The following is a 25065-nucleotide window of genomic DNA, read 5'->3' as shown; positions in this document are numbered from 1 at the left end:
AGCTAAAGCTCGGCTGCTGTGCAGAAATGAATTAAAATTAATCTGTAGACAAGTGAGCCTGATGGCAGCTTAGCAATGTGGAGCTCAACTGGCAATAAGGAAACTTGCTTCCATGTGCCTTAGCCTGTGGATTGCTGTGTACCATGTCTAAAGGCTAATTTGTGTAGCAACAGTCTCCTCAAGCTGTAATTTGAAAGAAACCAGGGTGGCTGCTGCTGTGTTTTTGTACAAAGTCTGGTGCAATTACGTAGGTGCTGAGGAGGAAAGTCTCTGTGGAAATTCACCAAGCTTCTGGGTGCTGCTCAGGTTTACACATCTCCTGGGTACTCAGATGAGCAGGTAGTTGAAACTCAGGTAATTTAGATGGGCATGAGCACAGTTTGAGGTTATGGTGTAGTTGGATCATGATTTTGAGGACCACAATTTTGGATTTAAGTACCTGCATCCCATTTGCACCTTAGGCATCCAAATTTCTGGGGCTGTCCTCCAGAGGTAAGGAGCTCAGCCCCAAGGCCACTCAGTGGGAACTGTGCTCATAAATCACTTAAGCGCATCTCAAAATCATACTCCAAATTTGAATCTTCAAGTTTCATATTGCTCACTGCTAAGAGTGAATGGGACTCTGTGTCTCTCTGCAGTCAGATCCAGCACCTGTGCTGGTACAGCTGTGTGAGTGCTCCAGCAGGAGCTGCTGCACACGGGTTCCGGGAGGAGCCTTTCTGCCCAGCTGAGCAAAATAAATCTTTTCCACAGAAACTGTAGATCACGGCTGTGCAAATTCAAAAACAAAATATAATTGGTCTCTGGTGCCTGTTTTTTAACAGCAGGTGATTCCTCTCACCTTTCCCTTCTATTTCTCTGTGGAAACGTATTTCTTTTCAATTTTTTTACTCAAAAAATAATTTTGTGTTTTGAAGCATGGTGCCGTGAGAATGTTTAGTTCTCCCATATGTCTTCCAGTCAATCCTAATAACTCATTTCTAAATGCTCACCTGCCACAGATTGCAAATCAAGTATTAACAGTACAGACAACATGTTGTAACACTTCCATTTATGTTTTGAAGAAACCTGTCTATTCCTTGGCAAAAAATGGGCTTATGTTTGAAACTCGAATAAATTACAAAATCCTACAAACACAACATATATGTGCATATATATATATATATACACATATATATAGGCTACTGATGTGAAAGAACTACATGTGTATTGTAGATTTATGTATCAAATGTTAAGCTATTTGTCAATGGACAAACTGCCCTACTACCTGCAGTAGCTTTGAAGAAGCGAGATAATGTGAAGAATTAAGCATATCCTGCAGGGACCAGATGTCAGAATACACAGTTTTCTAATGCAGTCAGTAACATGTCAAATTAGCAGCCTGTATATGATATCTTGGCTTCATGCTTTTCCATCTCTGAGGAGATCCTCTGGGTTAGGTGCAAGACGGCTGTCAAATTTCCCAAGCTAATTAAGAACTCTCACTTTTCCATAGCAAAGGGGCCATAAAACCTAGGATGAGACTTAAATATGCGGAAGAGGCTCCAGAGAATGTGGGTTATGGAAAATATGGGTTATGGAAAAACTGTGTTGGGTTTTGAGTAGGCAACCATTTTCTTACCACCCTTTCCTTTTCCTCCCATTTGCTATATTTTTTCAATATATTTTGCTTGATACAAAGTGCTAAGAATTTCAGGAAAAGTATTTGCAGAGTGCACAGAGACCACTAAGTCTCAATTTAAATGTATTGAAAATAAAACCATAGCCAGCTTCTGTCTCATCTGTGAGTGTATTTGCAGGGGTGTGACCATTGTCTCAGGCTCTCTCTTTTTATTGCACGTGCCAGAGTTATATTGAAAGAAAAGAGGTGGATGATTAGTACCACAATTAATCACAGTTCAGTTGTGCTGTGATGTTATCTGTAGGCATATCAGATGTACACTATATTTATATGGAACAACACTCACTCATACATTATGAATTCTGTGAGAAGAAGCCATATGACCAGGAGAAAGCAGCATTTTTAGAAACTGTAACTGGAACAGAGAGTCAAATGTGGGTTATTTGCAGTACAGACTGGGTAAGGTGGCAGAAGAGGCAGAATTCATGATGAATAAATTGGATAGTGCTGCCCAAATAGAGATAGATGAGATTCCTGTTTTCTTTCTTGGAGAGGAGCCTCTTCTCACTGTCTTCAAGATCACAGAGCTTTCTGCTAATGCCTTGAGAGCAAAGAAATCAGTCTGAGAGAGCTTAGGGATAGGGATTGCTTCAGGTTTGGCAGCACTTGGCTGGTCCCAGCCCCAACACCACCATGCTGCCCATCCTTGTTCCTGCAATGGAGCTGCACTGAGGAGCCACCTGGCTGCACACCAGCCTCATGGCTGAGAAGTAGTAACCTCCCCTGCCTTCACAGCCCAGCAAGGACCACTAAATGTCACTTCAGCTGACTGGGATCTCTGGGCACATCTTGTCTTTCAGTAGCAGAGCAACACACAACAGTGTGTGTTGCTCTCACAGAGCTTCAAACTGTCCAAGCACCCATGATATCCCTGAAAAGTCCTGAAAGAGCAGAAATTAGAACAGAGTTATGTCCCTTTGCTAAGGCTTCCAAACAAACACAGATCCTGATAAAGCCCTCGCCGGTGTTTAGCACAAAGAAGCTTCTGAAGTGAAGTGGGACAATTCTCTTTGTAACTTTAATTGCAGTTTTGTTTTAAAGGGGGAGCACATCAGGCAGCAGCAGGGGACGGTCCCTCCTCCCCAGGGTGGTGGGTCAAGGGGCAGCAGCCCTCTGTTCAAAAAGGGCCTGTAGAGGTTACACTGCTGCATTTTTCCCTTTAACTCCAACAGCAGAAGCAGGTAGGTTGTGCTGCTGCCCTTCTGTGTTTCCCTGGCTACCACAGAAATGTGGTTGTTTTACTTGCCCCAGCCTCTTCTCAATAGTAATGCAAAGGAACAGTGTGTCCTTCAGCTGCTTCAGCAATCTGAAGTACTAAAAATGCAAAAGACTCTTTTCTGACAGTCATTTGTCTTCTTGTGCTTCTGGGTTTGCCATTAATAAAGACTGGTTTTTTTCCAAGCACTAGTTTTCAAATGAATTGTGGTTTAGTCAACTCGATTAATATAATGATTTAGTACAGAACATTGCCCAAAGGGTTAATGGTGAATCTAGTTTATTTACACTGTTGATTGTTGGTAGGATCTGCGTTTGGGAATTTTTTTTTTTTTTGGGTGGAAAAAAGGGGGAAATAATTGTTACACTGAGATAAATCCCAGTCAAAACATATCAGTAAATACTGTATTGTGGCAGTAACTCTTAAGGGAAACTAGAGGGCAAGCTTCTAAAGTACTTTGAGCTCTGTAAACCTGCAATTAGGTATCTCCTCAGCTTCCCAAGGAAACGCTAAGTGCCTCACTCCTAGGGGCTTGCATGTTTAATCAGCTAAATGCTTTCAAAATACTGCCCTGGGAGGGCTCAGGAGGCCTGCTGCATAAAATAATAGTCATTGCTGTGTGTCAGCAGTCAAGCAGCTCCTATTGTAAGTCTGCTGCTTATTAGACCCAGTATAACTGAGTTGTCATTTACCTATCCCCCCCTTTGTCTCAAATTTTTGTGCCATGAATTGTGTCTTATTGTGTACTAGAAATCACTGTGGGCCAAAGAGGGTTTTATTATTATTGTTATCATTATTGTTATACTGTGAGTACTGCTTAGCGTCTGCATGGGGCTTGGCCCATTCATAAAAATAACTTTTCACTTCTTATGGGCCAGTCTTTGAGTCTGGGGGAAACTGGGTATACAGTATCATTTTTAGAGCTTGTAGTTGTCAAAATGCATCTTGAAGGGCAGCATTGAAGTGTTTGGCATCACACACCTGAATGAAGGTGCAGATCAATGCAGCAGGAGGCTGAGATGAGGCAGAGGCTGTGGAACCAGTTTGTGAATGCCAATTTTATGTTGTACTGCAGATTTGGGCCCTGCCCTCAGCTGAACCATAAAGGAGCAGGAATAGCTGGGGTTAAGCCATAATACACAGTTTTAAAAATTATGATATTTCTCCACTGATTTGAGAAGCTCTCTTCAGCAACTTCTGAGTGTTAGGAATGTTGAGCAGGGATTAGGGTTATTGAGTCTGTCAGATCTGAAGGTGTTGACCCTATGAAGCCCCCGAAGTCGAAGAGCAGCACCAGCCTCCTGGGCAGCTGCTGGGATAAAAAACTGGCCAGATCAGTAATGCTCAATGCTCATGATGCATCAGGAGAATAGCTGAAAGCAAAATGTTTCCATAAAAAGTTACATTTTCAAAGCACAAAACTTTCCCAGTGGAGAAATGTTCCATGAGAAAAATGTTGGACCATTTTGACTCTTGGCATACTCTAAGGTACAAAATCTCATTGCGTTTTAAATAAATTTCAGCAGCCTCAGCCCATGCCAACTCTCAAGCAACAAATCAAGCAAACTCGACTTTTTCTCCAGAAATTATCCAACCTGATAATTCTCTTGTCATTTCACCCTTTTGCTTCATGGAAGGAAGAAAGGGTGTGTTTGCAGTACACCAAGATGCTGTTTGCTTCCAATTTCATTGTCCTGGAACTTGAAATTCATAATAAGCCATGATATAAATATATATATAATTTTAATCCCAAAGTAAGCATATACAAACAACCCCAAAAATCAATCACCTTCAGGATACACATGATCAGACTTTGTTTCATAAAACATTTTTTTTTTTTTAAGTAGTCATTTCTAAAATCAACATTAACTGTGCTTTTTTTTCAGGGACAAACATAAGGCAACTGTCTGCCTTGCCAAAGTTTGAACACATGGCTTTTGAAAGTCTAACCAGTCAACACCCAGTGCTTAGATCTTTCTCCTCAACCATTAAAGTTGCTCGAAAATGGAAAGTATTTGCAATAAAAAATGAATGGCAGAGCTAGGATCCTGGACAATATGTGAATTCTTACGGGTAATGAAATAAAAATCTTCAGACAATATTAAAGTCTGATAGGAAGTGAAAAATCAGGCAGTATGGAAGCTAAGGGTGAGTGTTTATATGTTAGTCATTGCACATGAATTAACATACTGTACAGTCTGCCTTATATTGTGTTGCCTGAATTTTATGATTCATAACAATTTCCCTCATACCATCTCATCTCTACAAATTGTGGGTAGTTACAAAACAATGCACAGGAATGCTGAATCACCTTTTCTAAATACCAGTAAGCTTCTGAAGTAGCCTACCTCACTTTAAGTATAGGGGAAAGAAAACTTGGTATTGATATCTTAATATTTGAATATGAATAACCACTATTAGGCGTGTTCAGTCTTGACTGATTAACTGATGCTTATGTGAGTCATTTATCAACTCAATATTATTTTAATATGTGCTTTTTAAGTTCCTCAATTTTTTTGAAAAGGAAAAAGCCATTGACTCCACAAAAGTCAGCTGTCAACAAAGATCAATGGCACTTTAGAAATGCCATTAGTGAGGGACTCCATAGGAATCAGCAGCATGCCAAATATTTCACTTTCAGGGTCTTCATCCCTGCAGCTCTACCATCTACACAAAATAAAATTTCTTAATCTTTTGCTTACCATTTTTTAATTTAAAAAATACAATAACACGAATAAAACAAATAGTTTTTAAACCCTTCTCTGTATGTGAAAACCATGCAGACACCAAGCAGTGTTGCTTAGCATGAGGCATGTGTCTCTGGAGAAAATGCCAGCTTATCAGGAGTTTTAAGTGGCAGCCAGCATGACAATAGCAAAAGACATGAGCATTCAGGTGTGAAATCATAGAGCCTTTCCAGCGGCAGCATTTTGCTGTGTGATATGTTGCATTCGGATTTGTGAGAATGGCTCGTACATAATTTAGGGTAAATCTTTAATATTTGATTGGAGAGCCATCACAAATGAAGTGCCAGCGTAAAAGAAGTCCAAGGCCAGTGCCTTCCTCCAGAATCTGTTTTGTGCAAAACAACTTGAAAATCATTGTTCATAATTTGATTATGTAGCACAGCTGTGCATTTTAGAGTTCATATGGCACGAGGCAGCACAATCTTGAGGCTGATAGCCCACCCCTACAATGGCTTTTATTGCACTGTTTGAGGGACTACAATAGGACTGACAAAAGGATTCACCTGGAAGAGTCTTTACCCTACCATAAAAATGTCAGTAAAAATAACATCATCTTTCTCCAAATTTCAGCCTCCCCAAATTGAATATTTTTCTAGAAAAACAAACCTAGGTGGCCTGAGTTTTCCCAGAAAAGCACAGAATATCTGTGGATTTTCAATTTCCTGAGAATGAATCCAAATTTTTAAACTAAATTAGGCGCTTTTGTCAAGAAGCTTTGATTTGTTAGATTTCCAGCTCCCTGTCCACCCCAAATAACATTTCTAAGTACTTCCAACAGCTGTTGTTCAGCAGCTTCAAACCCTTGATGCTATGGGTCTGGTGCAGATATGAGCCATTAAGATCATTATGAAATTTTACAGTCCAAGCGACTGAGTGAGGATTTACAAGGCTGGGAGATGCCTCACCAAACTCCTCCTTCGCTGCCAGGCACAGCTCCTGCTGTTGGGTCTCTGTGTGCTGAGTGCCTGGCCAAGGCATGTGCAGGGCTGGTGGGCTGAGGCTTCCACTGGAGTGAGTGGGGCTGCCCCGAGAGCAGGCAGCAAGGGTTTGAGAGGTGCAAAATGGCTTTGGTCCTCCTGATTGTGCTGCCCTTCATGGGACATGAGAGGGTTTGGCTTTTTGGAGCTGTAATGCTTCTGGTGGGTTCCTTCCCTATCCAGCCTGAAGGCTGTGGCCCCCACACTCACAAGTCACTTTTGAAGTAATCCAGGAATTCTTTAGCTTAGCTGTATAATAATATTTAATCCAGGTTAGAGAGCTCAATACCAATAATCATGTTCTTGCCTTTGTACTTTAGCTGCAGACACCTCTGAGGCATTTTCCTCAAGCCATCTCTGTGGTGGCTGCCAAGTCCTGACTGCAGGGAGCCTCTGCAGCAAGAGCACTCACCACCATATACATTTTCTCCTAGCTGGGAACTTTGTTTTCAGAGACATACCCTGGCTGAGAAACCCCAGTCATGCAATTAAATCTCAGAGGGTGCATTTCATATTGCATCACCACTCAGTACAAGAAAGATGTCCCATTGTTTTAAATGTCACAGCTTTTTTTGACTTCCTCTTTTAATATTTTTATTGTTTGGTTTGGTATTTTTTTTCCTGCACTGAATATTTTACCAATCATTATTTTACTTGTAATAAGTGCTTTTTCTGGTCCCTTCTGTATAGAGCTTTATCTTGTAGACATCACAATTACCAATCCATAAGGGCTCCGAGCAATTTCTTTTCTTTTTCATGCTACACCACCACCCAGGTGCTTTGCTACTGGCTATTTTCCACCCTGTGCCTGCAAGCAGCTGAGTGGTTTTGGTTACCGTTGGAGAAATCAATAGGATTTGTTGCACCTCAAAGGAGGTAATAAACACTTTGCAGGGTCAGACATTAGGCTTTGGCTTCCTTACTGATGAATTTGCTACAACGATAATTCCTGAAGTTTCACTGTCTGCTGTTATGGGGAATGAAAATGAAGTACAACTAAACTGACCAAGAAATCCCTCTCTAATGTCAGCGACATAAATTTTTTGCTGCTTAAGCTGTTTAAGTCACTTGGATTCATGAACACACTATTTGGGTGTACCTGCTAATATGGTCTGGATGATACCTTCCAATGGGGATCAAGCTCTTGAGTGAGGCCTACACTGGAAATCAAACCCTTTTGAAAGAAGAAATTGTACAGGTGAATAAGAACCACTTAACATAAACTCAGAGAACATTCTTTTCCCTATACTGATAAATAATTGCAAAGAATAACAATTATAGGCACACACCTGCATGGACTTGGCAGACCTTACTAGAGTGCTAGAGAGGGAAAGCTTTTTTTTTCTCTTCAGAAGACACTAATTTAAAAGGCAGAAAGTGCTGCAGCATAGTTCTCATTAACAGAGGTAGAAAGAGCCTCTGCAGCTCCTTATCAACAACTTTAATCACAGCATATGGTATATGCTGCTTAATATTTGCTAGCCATTATGAATCACAAATAACCTCATACAATCCCAAAGCAACTGAAGATGGGTCTGCAAAATCTTTTTATAGGGGTGACACTTTAAGTTATGAGAATTTGTAGTGAAAATGTTAATGAAAACCAAAAAATTGAAATGAAAACTTGAATTTAATGTGAGGTAAGCATCTCTTACAGCCACTGTGCTTTAAAACCTGTACGCTATGGAGAGAAAATATTAAGGGTAACTCCAGAAAAAGTCATTGCAGAAGTAGTAATACCAATAACAGAAGGTATACCAGAATTTATATAGGGTTTTCTTTGTAATAACATTTCAAAGTGCTCTGCATAATCAGTCCTTTAAAATTATGAACTACTCAGATATGATAAACTTCAAGATATGCTTCTCCAGCTTTAGGAAACTGTTGTTTTTTATCTTTATAGACAATGTATTTATATCAGCGTTTGTAGTGAATCCATAAGCTAAGAAAATCCATGCTCATTGAGGTTCTACTTCATGTAAGTGATAACTGGCAGCACAGCATAATATTTTAGGCAGCTTTCTGATCTCAGCCAAGAGATGCCCAAACACGAGTAAATTTATAACCAATAAGGCTAAAGAGATCTAAAAGTTCAGAACACATTTCCATGCTCCAGAGGTTGTAGTGTTTGTAATACACTACAAATCCCAAACCTCTTGAATTAGTACTAGTCAAGATGTAGGGCTATTTGTTAATTTTTCACTGGAAATACTGATATCTGAGGGGTTTTTTTCACTTTTGAAACTGCTACTTATCGCAACATCTTGGACTGTCAGGAACCACATACGTGTGGATCATCAGCATCTGGGTTCCCCTATCAAGAAAAGGCAATATAACACATGAAAAATGTCATGACTTTATGGACATTAGGTCTTCCAGAGAACAAAAATTTAGAATTCATGTTGATCTGAAAGACTTCTATTGACAACTGTCATTTCAGAACCACTGAATGGAACTGTGTCTCTTCTGCAAGTTCCTTTGGTGACAAAGCTTTGTGTCAGTGTAGGTAACAAGAAATTTTGATAAATTTTGAAACACAAGGAATGTTTCCACCTGATTTTTCTTGTCTTATATAAAAGGGTCTATTGTGTCTGTCTAGACCTGCTGTTACACAGCAGTCGGCTGCAGCTCCTTTGTGTGTGCACTACTGAGCTGCAAATAGTGAAAGGGTCAAAACTGCCCTTCACTCTCCATGTCACACTGTCTGAACTAAGATATAAATTAGAGAAAGAACATATATATGTCAATAGGAGCATTTGGCTTTCAATAATTTCTTCATAGTGAAGATGGCAAAGCTTGAAATTAAAAAGATTCTTTTTGCATTTTGTTGGAAAATATTTTTTGCCTAGCATTCTTTATCAGACAAATTGAAGGAATAAAAATTCTGACCTTTTTCTTTTGGTTTTGAAACCTGGCATGTATGTGTATGTGCATGTGCAATCTACATTTCCATTTTCAGCTGCTTTCTTACACATTTATATTGACTGTAGGAAAAGTGCAAAAAAAAAAAAAACCACCCAGAGTTAAAAAAATAATTAAAAAAAAAGGCATAAATGTTAATCTTTCCAGTATTTCACAGGGACAATGCCCAGAAAATATAAATGAGAGAAAACTTATTTTAACAGACATATGATATACACTCAGCTCTATGAGAGTTGTTCTCATTATCCTGACAGAAATATAACAAATGTGTGGAAATAATTTGTAAAAAACCATGCAGGAAAGAATAGTTTAATTTAAAGTAGGATCTTTCATCTAGTCAACCAGATATCATTGGAAAGGAGTCAAGGGATGAACTCCCTCCCCTTTGCAACTTAAAACATCTCTCTGGCATCCCATCATAGCATTAATATGTTAACCTGGGGCACATTTGACTTCCTACTGCTTCCTCTGGCATCTGTGTGGACAGTGATCCCGATATGATATAAATATTAAAGTAGTTGCATGGGAGAAGCTGGTCGTAGCAAGTGCTGCCCATCAAAGGGAAGTGAGAGGAGAGGAATTAAAGCAGATCCACTGGCACTCCAGGTTACTGTCTCCCAAAGGTCAAGGCTTTTACCAGATGTGCAGGAGAATTAGAGAGTCTAAGGAGATAGTCTGGCTTTATTTCACATTGACAATTCACTGGAGCAATCAAAGAAGACATGTCCCTGGATTTACCTCTTGCCCAGGTTTTTCCTTCTGTAGAGGAGTGTGTTTGTAATTCCAGACTAATTCTGCTCCAGACTGACAGACATTCATGACCTCTGTCCCCTTCTTACCTTACTGTAACTGATACCCTTTTCATTCCCAGTGTGCTATTTGCTGGGAATGGCCAGATGTCTTTTAAATGACATCATGGGAACAAAACCCTTTCCTGGGTCTCCTAATTCCGTAAGAAGTCATTACCTTCATTTACCACTTGTACTTTTGAAGGGGCATTTTTTTACCCCTTTTTATCAGTTTTCCAAATGGTGCAGAATTTTCTTTAAGCAGCCATACCTGTTGTCCATGTGCAATTCACATGTTATGCAATGAACACTTTCAGTAGTTTGGAATCTTTAGAGTGTAGTTGACTTAAATCATGATCCACAGCCTGGCTAAAAAGTATGGTGAAGACAAGGGCTGGTTCTCCAACTGCAAATTCTCTGTCTGCTCCCAAATAGAGTGCTCCTTGCTGCCTCTTTTTGAGGGTTGCATTTATGACTGAGATAGTGGTGAGTAAGAGATCTATAAATGGGTTCTGGTGAGGAGTAAACATCATGTGGTCGTTCACTTTGGAAGCTTGTTGAGTGGGAGGCATTTACTGAACCTTGGTGCACTTGCTATAATCACTGATCTTCCTTGAAGTGCTAATGTCTGTTTTCTCCTGTGTAAAGTTACTTCTTATAGAAGATGATGCCTTAGCAGAATTTTGGGGTTAAATATATAGGGCTAGAAACCATTGAAATAATGAAAATAAATTTATTTAGTGCCTAGGTGATTCATGCATGGTCTTTAGTTTTATAATATTAGCACCAAATGGGGTCATTTTATTGCGTATATGGAGATACAGCCAAAATCTGGATGGATTTAATATTTCTTCTTCCTCCAGCTATCATACTCTACAAGAACAGAAAACACTGGCAATTGGAATTACTAGTGCTTTTTTAAGAATAAATCTTTTATCTGCTTGCTGTTAACCAGTTGGGTGTTTTCAGAAATTAAAAGGGAGATGCAGCATTAAAAACTGTAATTTTGAAAAAGAAAAAAAAATAGTGAGATTTTGCAATTCATTCCTTTATTTGCATTTATTTTTGAAGTTGCATCTGTGTTGAACAGCACATACATTAAATAATTTCTTATATAAAAATAGCTATTGCTTTGTTCTCTGGTTAGAAACCTCAGGGATCCAGTCGGTTTTGTTGCAGAAGCTGACACTGGCATCCAACCGACTGCAGTCATAGCCCTGCAGATTCTCAGTCACGGAGTGGAGAAGGTCTTGAGGGCTGAAAAACCCTCTGATTCCATGTTTCAAAGTGCTCATAAGCATGTGCTTATGCCCACCCTTAATCAGGACAACATTTAAGCATTTCCTCTCAAGTATTTCCCTTGTTTAAATGGCCAAGGGTTGATCCGTGTAAGGTTGATTGGAGCAGCGAGGGAGTCTGGTGATAACCTGCAGCAGCTGAAAGACTCACCAGAGAACATAACTATGAGGATTATTAATGTACCATAAGCAACCTATTTTTGAGTTTACAGGCTCCCATTGATCTCCGGAGGAGTTTGTGCTCTAAAAATAACGTGCCTTTGGGAGCTGGAACAGGGAGAATTGGAGCTGGCCAGTGGGAGGTCTGAGTGGATTAGAGCATCACAGGGAGATAATAGAGGGTCCACTGACTGCAAAGGGAGCTCAGGTAGTAATTATAAGCAACCAGAGTGCAGAGAGTATACCTGAAAGAAAGATAATATTGCTACCAGGTGTTAAAATAGCACCACTTGCAAGCAGCATGCTCTAGACAAAACTTGAGAACAGTGGGCTTGATTTTCCTCAGCACCTGAGCCCTGAGGAAAGATTTATCATCATGGCAATTTGATTTCTGCTTCTTTTGGATGGCAAGTGGCAGAGTTCCTGGGAGCTATGTTTTTTTATTGCTCCTCCTGCTAATTAGCTACTCTTGTAGGCACATTGTCTCCTAGAAGGCTGGGTCTCCTTTGGTTAGAGCTGCTGTGTCTCAGTTGTGACTGGAAGAACTGGACACAGCAGGTCTTTTGGTGGGTCCACTGCCTGGTGAGAAACCTGTGTCATGGAAGGGGGGGAAGAAGAGGGGTGCTTGCTTGGCTGGATGGAATATGATGCCAGTTTGGACTTTTCAGCCCTGAGGTCATAAAGGTATTAAGTGATATTAATATTAATTTCAATGGGAGATGAATGACAAACCTGGAGGAAACAAAGGAAGGACAAAGAAGTATTTGAAAAATGGAGTGTGTGACTAAAAGTAATCCATCAACCAGATTACTTGGCTTTTTAGCAACACAGTAACACTGTATAATACCTTGCTGTATTAGTTTGTAAACTCACTGATGGCTCCACAGCCAGGCAGGGGCAAGAGGGACCTTGCACATGGCCCATGAATCTACCTTGGCCCTCGTGAGCGGGGGACAGCTTCCCTTGGGACAAGCAAAGGCTCTTCCCAGATTTACAGAATGCCTGAGCCTTGAGACCACCTCTGGAAAACATCCAGTCCAATGCCCTGCTCAGGTCATTGCTCAGGGCCATGTCCATTCAGGGTTTGAATATCTCCAAGAATGGAGTCTCCACAACCTTCCTGGGCAACCTGGACCAGTGTTTCTCCCTTCTGATGGTAAAAGAAATTTTATTTCCTATTTAGATGAAATTCCCTGTATTTCGATTTGTGCCTGTCTCCTATCCTGTCCCTGGGCACAGTGAAGAAAGTCTGTCTCCATCCTTTTTGTACCCAAGGGCTTTGTACCCATCTTCTTTGTATCACCACGATACTTGGGGGCTTGATATGCCCAGCACAGGATGGCTGTCATTAGGAACTCAGGAAGTGAGGAGAGGCTAAACTACTTAAAGAAGATAAGCATGGAGCTCCCATGCAGGGCAGATGTCTCCTCCAGGGAGACAGAAAATGCAGAAAATACAGCCTTACAATCTAAGAAGCTGAATCTGCTAGAAAGGTACCAAAAAATATCATGTAATCCTAAAACTCAGAATGGTAAATTTCAGATGTCCATCGTGCCACAAACCTGCCCACAATGTGTTTGGAGGCAGAACCTGTCGCTGGTGCCTTTCAGCAGAAGGATCAGAAAACACTTGTGACACCGGGGACCACACTGTGCTCAGATTTGCCTGCTGTGCCCTGCACACTCTTTCTCCCAATTCCAGGTTTGACCCCTTGAGTTCAGTCACAGCCAGCAATGTTTTATTCACACACCACTTGACAACAGCCACCCTGTGATACTCAGGAACAGACACAGAAGAGTTTGAAAGAGAAGACAGAATAATCCCGAGTGCTGAAGCACATGGAGAGCGTGTGTAGGCAGGAGGTAATTATATAGGACAGGATTACACATGCCTGCATATCCCAGGGAGCCATCAAGCACAACCTTAAAGTTGGATTTTGGTTTTGAGATCAGAAAGAGAAATACCTAAAATTACCTGATTGGAAGGAAATTTCAGTTGAAACAGAACAGTGCATTGCCTTACTGAGCCCAGCTATGAGATGGCCACGTTGTTTGATTGCTAAAGGCCACAGAGAGTGTTGGTAGCACTACAGATGGTGTTATGGCCGCTTCACTGTAGGCAGTGACACCCTCTCACTTTTTTTCAAGACAAGTTAATTAACATTTGGCTTCTTTATTTAAAAGTTGCCGTCACTTTCAAGCAGTCAGTGTAAGCAATGCAGGGTTTCTCTTAATAGCACCTCTCTTCCCCAGGGAAGAGTTTTTTCTGAAAGCTAAGCAATCTCAGCCTTTTGAATGTCCCTCCAGTGTTTGTCCAAATGTGCACAGCCTGCATGTGTTCAGGAGCACAGCGAAACTCGCTTTATGTAACATATCACGAGATACAGAAAGTTGTCATTTTTTGTTCTGTCCTGTGACTTTTCTCTATTTTCTAAGCATTTATAAAAGGTTCATGAGTTCAACAAAATTTACCAAAAGTAGACATATTTCTCCACCTCAAATACTTACATCTTAGCTGATTAAACATATATGCTGGGACAGTTAGTGTCTTGATCTTTTGAAAATTAATTGCAAAACCTGTTTTCTGGTTTTCAATATTGAGCTGTCTGGAACCACTGATATCAATAGCAACCATGGTATTCCTTAACTTCAAAGAGAACAGAAATAGGCCATTTTCTGGGCTTCAAATTAGCTGTGACTATGCAGGAAAGAGTCCCTGTAGACAGGTCAAAAGAAATTGCTCATCACTCCCCAGACAGAAGCTAAGTGCCCCCCCAGCCTTGCTTTAGATAAATAAATAAATCAGTGGGATTTATGAAAAGAACACAGAAAATGCTTTGCTACTATGTCTAGAATACTGTCCTCAGTGCTAGTCAATCAAGAGAATTAAAGCAGAAATAAAAGAGAAGTGGAGCTGTGACAAAAGTAGTTACAGGAAGATATATTCTACCAAAAGAAGAGAGGCTGAAAATTCCCCAAGACTTTTCAGTTTGGATGGAGTCTTACCAGTAAAGACTGTAATGGGCAGAACAGAAAAGGCAAGAGAAGAGGATAGTCAAAGTAGTTGAAAAAAAAACTTAAAATGCACAGAAATATATGTATATATCAGTAAGTAGTATTTACTGGTAAAATTAAACACCGTTTTGGTTTTTATAAATTGATGCATCTCTAAACCCTGCAACATGGCCACACTGCTGGGCACATGGCAGGATTTGCCCCCTGTGCCTGCTGGAGTGGTGGCAGGGCTTTCCTGGGGTTGAGTCCCACTCAGGGTCTGTGTAGGGCTGGACCCTGCCCAGTGCCCTGCCCAGCTCCCACACTCTGCTGGATGGGCAGATGGGGTGGGGCAGAGCCCCAGCACCCTGTAGCAAGGGCAAAACTCAAGGCTTTAAAGGCCTGAGGTCTTGACGGAATCATGAAGTTTCATCAGACAGAGATTTGGAGAGTAGGTGGGAAAAGCTAGTGGATCACAAAGATTTGTATTCCCTGACTTTGGCTGTAAACAAGTGCTGTCAGCAAAGGAAAAATTGCAGGTGTGGGGAGTGTCCTCCCCCTCACAGCTTTCCTGCATGATATGAAAATACCCACGAGTGCACTGATAATGATTAATTTCTGGTCTTGTATTTGTTGCACAGGTCTGACAAGTGAAACTGAATGGATTCCAATGAATGGAGATAATTTCAAATATTTTATATATTTGTACGAAGACTATGAACTTCCCAACTCTTCAATACCCCATAGGAAGTATCTTCTTTGTACATTTATATCAATGCTTTCTTGTTGTCCATTTTGTTTAACATAGGAAAGTACTGCTGAAATAAAACAGAACAAAGCAACTAGCAATGAATATGTGTGTGTACAGGGATGATTTTGACCTGAGAATGGGGAATAGTGTAATTTGAAGTTTGAGCAAAAGTAGAATAAATACTTCTAAAAAATTACATCATTATTTGCAATTAATTTGGTTTCTTTCTTTTTGAAAAATGTCAATGTGTATAAATGAGTTTTTAAATGACTTCACAAAATGCAGAATAAGTGAGGAGTGTAACATCTTTTATGTCCTGTTGTGAGTTCCTGGTTATAGAAGAGGAATCATGTATCATGTGTAATAAAGGAAAGGAAAATATTAGAAGCAATGGTCTTTCTGGTGAGTTGAGCTAAATTTTTCTTTTGTTGTAGAGACAAAGTGTTTCTTTTTCTCCAAAATCTAAAATGCACTGCTGTTCTGATACTTATGCACCGCCTTTATACAATGAATATACAAGATGTGAGGTAGCTGACAGAAAACCTGCAACCTTTATTCAAATAAACAGTCATCCAGCCTTGATGGAGCATGTTCATGAATATAGCTTGAACAATCATTATCTTCAAAAGCTCAAATGAAAAGGGGACATGGGAATATGGATGCTAGGCAAAAGTAGTGTATGATCACAGCAGCTCTTACATAGAGTGATTAATCCTTGATACTAGTGTTATATGGACTGTACATAAAAGAAGACTGATGCCTATTCTATTTTTGGAAATGAGATCTTATTGTTAGAGAAATTTAATAGACTGTGTCTCCTTGGTCTCTTTTATGTTACTTACTGTAAAGGGATATGAGGAGCTGTTTTTAATAATATTCTTCTAATGTTGATTGAAGCTATTCTACATATTCTGAAACTCTGTGCCTGGCTCTTGTTTATTCAAATAAAATAAAGATAATTATTCTGGTTAGAAAACAGATTTCAAGTTGAATATTACTTACAATGACATCCATTTAATTCTTGTTTGCTCCGTCAGATAATACAAAAGCTAACTGAAATGATTTTTGAATTTTAAGTTTCCATATATTTGCATTACTTTGTACAGGAAATTAGAAAGGAGCTGTACTCTCTGCAGCTCAATTAAAATGACATTCTTGTATTTTTTACTTTGAATATTCAATATCAACATTGCTTGCTATCCTGCTTCATCCTTATATGCTCTGATTTCCCTTAATGCATTTCTTGGAGGTGAACATCCCTGAAGGACAGGTTGAAATGGAAGTGTCAAGAGATGGAATGCATCAGGAGCACCTTTCATTTACATCCCGATGAGATTAACATGTCTGTTCCATCAAAAATGAACAATTTTACCCAAGACTGCATTATCAGTCACTGATACTGGACTGCATTGTTCCTACCAGTATGGAAATGATAAAAAGGAGAAAACACATAATCCCTTGATCCAAAAGCATGCTGAAGGTGAGATGAGTCAGGGCCTTGGCTTTTGTTTTCTTTACTCACTTAAAACATACTAATTTCAGAGAACTGGGGAATAAAGCCTCATTCCCCCCTCCTTTTGTAGTTAGGAAACTTTGCAGTGGAAATTCCAGGGGATGGAGTGAGTTGTCCATCTTCACATCCCAGTCTTCACACCTGAATGTGTAAGTGAAAGAAAAAACCCCATCCCTGACAGAGAAGTGTGGTTCTTTTGCCAGATTTCAAATCCTTGCTTCCGAATGGAGGGGTACCACCAGGGGCCACTGAAACATCCTCAGAGTGGGAGGGACCAGTCAGAGGCAAAGAATAGTTATTCTGAGTTTTGTTTTTATTTTAAACAAAAATTCAAAATATGTATAATTTTAAGCTCCCTTGAGGCTGACAGCTAATGGGGAGCAGGGATCAATGAGAACCCTGGGTTGAGTCTTAGGACTACAAGAAATCCTTAACAAAATGTGAAATTAGCAACTAAGTACTAGGAAAAAAGGAGGCTCTGAAGACTCTCTGTGTCTTGCTAGCCAACTGTTTACAACTGGTCTGAACCTTCTTGTGGTAGTGAGGTTTTTTTTCATCTAAGCCTCATTAAAAGATCTGACTGTAGGCACACACAGACCAATGAAACATTCCCCAAGCAACTCTACAGTCTAGTACTTCTGGCATGGGAAACTCTATGCCCAGATGTTAGATTTTGGCACAAATTTAGGGAAGAATTGAAGTCTTACAACGAAGAATGAGCACAGAAATACATAATAACAGATCATGCTAAAATCATGCCGATTTCCTGTGGTCACATGGGAGTCTTTGTGGGTATGAGCCAAACTCACTGACAGGTGTGTATTAACACCTCACTAATGACCACCCCTAGAGAGCGACCCCAGAGGAATGGCTGCACTGAAGCAAACAGCTGAACCAGAGAGATAAGCTCCACTCCACCCCATAACCCCTAACCTGTTCAGTGGGGGACTCATGATAAAAAGCAAAATATGTGGATTTCAATGTCATCCCTGTGCCCTGCTCTCTGTTTGGTGCTGGTGTGACAGTAAATCAAAGGGACAGTATTGCCCCCATGTCACCAGGCACTGGGCATGAAAGGTGGGGGAAGAGTTTCCTTTGTCAACTCCCTACCCAGTACTCTGTGTTCTAATTTTGTTTTTTTTAATCCTGATGCCAGAAAAGGTATTTTGTTAATCTAAGAGAAATTGCTCAACCATGTGGTAGCAACATGTTCTGTTAAAAAACCAGAAATAGGTATCATGCAGTGCCCACAGCAAAGGGTTTAGTCTAATGGGACAGCAAGACCCCAATACATTTGGGAAGAGAGTTTTAATCACTGGCCAGTGAACAAAACCACACTCTAACAATTTTTCTTATCATCTGCACAGAAAAATCCAAACACATTTAGTTTACAGGTAAAGATAAATATAGAGGTAAAATAATAATTACCGTTATCTGAAATTTTGGGGGAGTTTGAATGTATCTCCATTTCTTACTCTGGTAAGTAATCACTTTCAGTTAAAAGATTATATTGCTTCTGCATTTCTGATGCAAGCAGTGTTATTTGTCTTAGAACTCTGGAGGCTTGGATTTATGCATTAATTTTAATTATAGAACTAAACTGGCAGTTTTGTCTTTTCTGTGATGGTGTAAGCTAATAGTAAAAGCAAGAAGTTAAAAAATAAAAAAAAGGTAGTAAAAGCAAGGCCTCACCATACTGCTTTACATACTGTATCGGTAAAACATCTGTAGTTACATGCAACTGGGTTTATGGATGTGAATTCCCCAATCAACATCTGGAGGCGCAGTTCACTGAGTTCAATGGCATCTCACCAGGACTGTGCTCAGTGTACTCATAAGGGTGATAAAGAAGGTCCTTTTATTTATCTCTTGTTTTATGCAGTCTGTAAGTTATTTATGAGAAGGCATAAAAAAATCTGGCAGCTTGGCCATTTTTTGTTATAAAAAATTGGTGTTGAGAGAAGAGAATCACAGAAGATGGTCCAAGGAAAATAGTTGTATATTTTCTTTAGCTTTAGGGGCAAAATATTGAAACAATTTTCTTTTGCCCTTGTGACTATGTCCCAGTTTCTCTAATGTGTGCATATTTAATTTGAATAAGTTTTTGCAGATTAAATAATGCCCTTGGAAAAAATACCTTAATTTTGGTGTATGAACTGCCTAGTACTACTGGTGCATGAATAATTACAAAGAAAACTTCCCCTAAAGCCAGTTTTTCAGTCCTCAAAAATACTGCAGCCCCAAGATAAAATATTCTGTAGAGACAAAAAAACCTGAGGACTGGATATAAGATCAGTCAAACCTGGTAAAATCCAGTTTTCCTGTGTCTTTGGAAGAAATTTAAAGCTGTTTGTAAAATAAGCACACCTATTCATATGTTGTATTTACTTCCCACTGCATTACTTTGCAGTAATCTATGAGGTGGATGCTTTCAAAGACATTCTACAGAAGACTGGTGACTGACTGCAAGTGCAAGTGAAGTGAGAGTGCTCTGGCCCTGATACCAACTGTGGGTTTCTTAAGAACTGGTGGATGGTAAATCTTGTCTGGTGACTAATTAAATTTGATTCTGTCTGGATGTCATAATGTGAAAAGTGATTTAATCCTTTGCTGTATCTTTAGTGAAACTGGAATTAGATTTGTCTTTCTTACAGATGCTGCATCCATAGTAAATGTTTTTCACAGGTACTGCAATAGTTTCTGTTGAGAGTAATCTTCATCCAATACAGTGGTTCTTCCTTTCCATCTAATACGTTCCTAGTTGAGCAATTGCAGGGTCTTAGTGGTCCATAACACATCTCCCTTCCAACAGAAGACTGACAATCCAAGCCCCGGCACTAGCAGAAATGCAGAAGTCAACATGCAGCTGAACTGAGCATTGTAATGGCACAGTACACAGCATCTTCTGTCTTTAACGCGTAGCTGTCGACCACGTGAGGCAAGTTTGGACACAAGGGGCAGAATTCACACATTTTTTTGGGCATGAGGAGGATCCAGATGAGTAGATGTCTGTTGAATTTCCTGCGTGTTCACTCGTCGGAGGAAATAACTTTCAGGGATGGGACTTTGCAGTTACAGGAATTTATTGTCTAAAATAACAAAATGCATCAGTCGAGGCGTGAGATTTTACAACACCTCCGAATAATGGCGACTAGTCACAAGATTTAGAGTTACATCGTAATTTATAACTTTCCAATCCAATAGGCACCTAAAACAACACTTTGTTTTGGATTTATGACCTATCACCTGTGGCACTTCTCACTGCAATGCAGCTATGTTTTGACCAATAACTTCTCATGTCACGTACACACAGATGTCTCTATTATACCATCTACATTCTTAAACTATATAAAATCACACTATTATATTTAAAACCCTCCACCAGAGCACCCAGCGTACGTTTTTACTTATAACTATAGGAACACAGGCTTGTAATCCTTTTGCTTAAGATCTATAAATCTCTATCAATTAAGCCAGACCTAGTCTCTTCCAGGGCTGTAAATCAAAGCCTCCTTTAATTGCAGGAGTTTCTACTCCTCTGTCTCCCACAGATGTCATAGGTTGATGCTGGCCAGCTGCCAGGCACCCACCAAAGCTGCTCACTCATTCTCCTCTGCAGCTGGACAGAAGAGAGAAAATATAATGAAGGGTTCATGAGTTGAGATAAGGACTGAGAGAAATCACTCATCAAATACCATCAAGGGCAAAACAGGCTTAACTTAGAGATATGAGTTGGATTTATTACTAACAATAATAATGAGAAGTAAAGTAAACCCTTAAAGGCACCTTCCCCCTACCCCTCCCTCCTTTCAGCTCTAGCTCCTACCCCAGCAGTGCAGGGAGATGGAGAATGGGGGTTATGATCAGTTAATTTCCTGTGGCTTCTCGCACTGCTCAGGGAGAGGAGTTGTTCCTCTGCTGCGCTGTGGGGTCCCTCCCATGGGAGACAGCTCTCCGTGAACTTCTCCAAAGTGAGTCCATCTCATGAGCAACAGCTCCCTTCAAACTGCTGCAACGTGAATCCATCCCACAGGCCACAGTCCCCGTCAAACCGCTGCAGCGTGGGTCACTCTTTCATGGAGTGCAGGTCTTCAAGGACAGGCTGCTCCAGCCTGGGAGCAGGGCACCTCTCTCCATGGGTCTCCCACAGCATCATTGCCTCCTCTCAGGCATCCACCTGCTCCAGTGTGGGGCTCCTCCACAGGCTGCAGGTGGACCTTTGCATCCCTGTGGATCCCCATGGGCTGCAGGGGTACAGCTGCTTCACCATGGGCTGTACCATGGGCGGTACCATGGGCTGCAGGGGAATCTCGGGTCTGGTGCCTGGAGCACCTCCTGCCCCTCCTTCTCCACTGACCTTGGTGTTGCAGAGCTGTTCCTCTCACGGGTTCTCACTCTGCTCTTCTCTGGCCGAAAATTACAACTGCGCCACAACTTTTGTTTTGATTTCTTCTTAAATATGTTATCACAGAGGTGTTACTACCTGTCATGGTTTAGCATAGTTTGGGTTTTTAGTTAAGGAGGGCTCCATCAGTCACGCAAGTGATTCTTTGCAAAGAGGTGCTTACAGCTTCCTCTAGATGCAATAGAACCAATCAACTGGCTAGTTTGAATACTGGCAGCTTTTTAAAGTGACTTAAGAAGCTTGACACATCTCTGTGATCCACATTTAAGAATGGACAAAGCCCAGGAAAGCTCTCCCTTGCTTCTGGCTTTTGGACAGGCAACTGGGGACTGGAGCTGGGCCCTGCTCGGTGTGGCCCGGCCGGGTCAGCCGCGGTGGGGCTTGGCTGAAATCTCAGCCGCTTCTGCTCGCTGGACACCCGGCACAGCCCCCTCAGTGCGGGCCAGCCCCCGCAGCCCTGCTCCTTGCAGGCAGCCCTGCGGTGTGGCCAGGCCAGGCCAACCCTCACCCAGTTCGGCCAAAACTCATCTGAGGCCACTGCCCGGCAAAGCTCATGTGACCAACAGCAAGAGGCGAATTCCAGCTGCAAGGCCCGGGTGAGATTAACCCTTCGAGTGTTGTAAGATTCTCCAGAACAGATGAAGCCTGCAGACACCAATCTTCTCCCAAGTCAGAGGAAAGGTGAAGGCACGTGAAGAAAACACCATAAAGACACCAAAGTCAGTGATGAAGGAAGAGCTGAAACCCCGAGAGAGGAGAAAGAGGAGATGCTTCAAACCTAGAAGCTGAAATTCTGTTGTAAAGCTATGGTGATGGACTGTGATACATCAGAGTACCTGTTGTAATTTCATGAAGCATGGGGGGTGGAGCATTCAAACTGCAATGGTGAGCAAAGGTACCTGTGCTGAAACAAGCAGATGATTGTAACTGTGAGCAAAAGTACCTGTGCTGAAATAAGCAAATGTTGAAGTAGCTGTGATTTTATGATAAGCTTGAACAGAGAGAGATGAAAGTGATGAAGACCCTTGCTCCCAGGGGAGGAGGAGGGCCTCTGTTCCTGGAGATGAAGATGCTTCCAGAGATAGGTGAAGAGAAACTTTGTTTCCAAACAGCTCAACCTTAAAATGGTACCCCATTAGCTCAAGATTGGACCCTCGAAAGCAGTTGTGGGGAAAGCTGTAAGTCGAGGGAAGGGACTTTCACATGTGAGCAGAGAACCAACCTGGGCGGCTGTCTCGCTGTGACACTGAAGCAATTAGAGAACTGTTTCTTGTGGAGATGTCTCCGTAGCATGAGCAAGAGAGACTCCTCTCCCTAAGTGAACTGGAAAAGATTATTATAGAGGTGGTAACCTGACTGGAAAAAATCTCAAGGGTTGTCTTTTTACATGGTCGGTGGGGGGAGGAGAAGTGTTCTGAAGGTTTAGTCTGACTTTTTTCCTGACTTTTAGGTCTGTTAATAAATTTTTTTATATTCTTTTAAGTTTTGTGCCTGCTTTGCTTTCTCCCTAATTCTTGTCTCACAGAAGGAAAATAAGTAAGAAATGGATATTTTGAACCAAACCACTACACTTAGTTGGTGTTTCTGCCCGGTTTACAAACTGAACCTGCTACACCACCATCTCTAATTGGCCTAGGCTTTGCCAACAGCATGTCCATCTTCAGAGCCATTAGGGATTGGCCCTGCTGGACATGGTGGAAGCTTCCAGAAGCTTCTCACAGGAGCCATCTCTGTGGCCCCCCTGCTACCAAAAACCAGGCTGTGCAAACCCAATACAGTAAATTAACTCATCAGGTGTAGGAGGGTAGTGAAACTGGGATGAACTCATAGAAAGTAAGATGTGGAAGGTGGGGCTGAGAGGCTGAAGACAGCCTAGGTGTAGGTTTCTGCTTTGAAAAACAGGTCAGGGAGAAGAGTGATTTCAGGTCTCCCATAAGGCAGATGAAATATTCTTATAAGCAGCTGGGAGAAGTCTCATGATCACTGGCCCCTTTTCTCATGGGGGCCTTCAACTTACGAGTTGTCTGCTGGAAATACACCACATCAGTGAGGAAAAAGTCCAGGGGGTGCCTGCAGTGTGTGGAAGATGACCTGACACAGCTGGTGAGTGAGCCAACCAAGGGAGGTGCCCTGCTGGGCCTGTTGTTTGTGGGCAGAGGACTTGTGGGTGATGTGATGGTTGGATGGTGTCTCGGGCAAAGCCATCATGAAATGATAAAAAGTTTTTGATTCTTGAAGAAGGAGGGGGGTCAGCAGAACTGCCACCTTGGACTTCCAGAGGACAGCTGGTCACAAGTGGTAACCAAGGGCTCAGTTTTGGCACCAGGCCTGTTTAATATCTTTATCAACTCAGTCAGTTTGCAGATGACATCAAGCTGGGTGGGAGTGTTTAACTGCTGGAGGGCGGAAAGGGTCTGCAGAGGGATATGGACAGGTTGGATCAATGGGCCAAGGCCAGTTGTATGAGGTTCAATGAGGTGAACCACCAGGTCACAACACTTGGGTCACAACAACCCAAGGTAATGCTCCAGACTTGGAGAAAAATGCATGGAAAGCTGTGCAGTGTAAAAGGGTCAGCCTGGGGGTGTTGGTCAACAGCTGCTGAACATGAGTCAGGGTGTGCCCAGGTGGCCAAGAAGGCCAATGGCATCCTGATCTGTGTCAGCAATAGTGTGGCCAGCAGGACCAGGGCAGTGACTGTCACCCTCTACTTGGCACTGGTGAGGCCACACCTTAAATCCTGTGTCCAGTTTTGGGCCTCTCACTACAAGAAGGACATTGAGGGGCTGAGCGAGTCCAGAGAAGAGCAACAGACATCGTTTAGTGGTGGACTTAGCAGTGCTGGGTTTTGGGTTGGACTTGATGATCTTGTCTTTCCCAACCTAAACAATTCTATGATTCTGTGATTCTAAAATCCCTGCTGCCATACCACTCCTTTCCTGCCAGATTTTCAAACAGATAGCTCAGCAGGTTCACCCAAGCAGGTCCAGCAGGCTGGTGAAAGATATGTGCTGGACTGAACCATGAGAGATAAATGCTTAGAGGATGCCAAAGACTTGAGGACAAATTTTAAGGCCCTTTGGATCCTTAATGTTACTACACTTAGGAAAACCATCTTTCTCCTTGCTTCGCCCCAACAGTCCTGGTGTCTGCTGAGGTGCTGATTTGGAGATGCTGGTGAGCAATGGAAGGGAGGCAGGGTTTGAATAAATAGGGCTCTACTTCTCAGTGTTGCTGGTTGCTATCATCGTTGCTGACAAGCCTGGTCCTGGCCTGGTGCCTAGAATTATAAAGGTCAGGAGAATATCCAGATTTGTGCTTTCCTACAGAAACTAGGTAAGAAGCACAAATTCTAAAATGTCTTCTAGAAATCGCACACACAAAAAACCAGATAAAGCAAATAAAGTCCTCTGCCCTGTCAAGCACATAGTGTCCTCCTCCTCCCTATTTCCATGACAGACACATGTCACTGGAGCTGGGATATGGTTTACCAGCTCTCTGGCCTTCACAATGTTCTCGGCACTTCTTGCATACTCCCTGCATACACATCCATATGCTCATCCTCTGTTTTTATTGCTGAAGGTTATCAAGGGTAAATGAAGGCCTCCAGTGCCA

The 25065-nt window shown here is 41.5% G+C and overlaps 1 protein-coding gene across 5 annotated transcripts in view; it reads left to right on the top strand.

Moving 5' to 3' along the window:
- Positions 1 to 15916, top strand: part of SMPX (small muscle protein X-linked) — a 40142-nt gene extending 24226 nt beyond the window's left edge. For all 5 annotated transcript variants that reach the window (XR_007200179.1, XM_048287764.1, XM_048287799.1 and 2 more), the window contains one exon: positions 15423 to 15916. Coding sequence is in view for 1 of the 5 variants with exons in the window: in XM_048287753.1 (XP_048143710.1) it covers positions 15423 to 15428 (6 nt within the window). In the remaining 4 variants the exon portion in view is untranslated. The remainder of the gene's footprint in view (positions 1 to 15422) is intronic.
- Positions 15917 to 25065: the final 9149 nt, after the last annotated feature.

Source organism: Corvus hawaiiensis, chromosome 2 (assembly GCF_020740725.1).
Source record: "Corvus hawaiiensis isolate bCorHaw1 chromosome 2, bCorHaw1.pri.cur, whole genome shotgun sequence".
Lineage (NCBI taxonomy): Eukaryota > Metazoa > Chordata > Aves > Passeriformes > Corvidae > Corvus > Corvus hawaiiensis.
The sequence above is the reverse complement of the archived record's forward strand: the minus strand, read 5'-3'. Positions and strand labels throughout refer to the sequence as shown.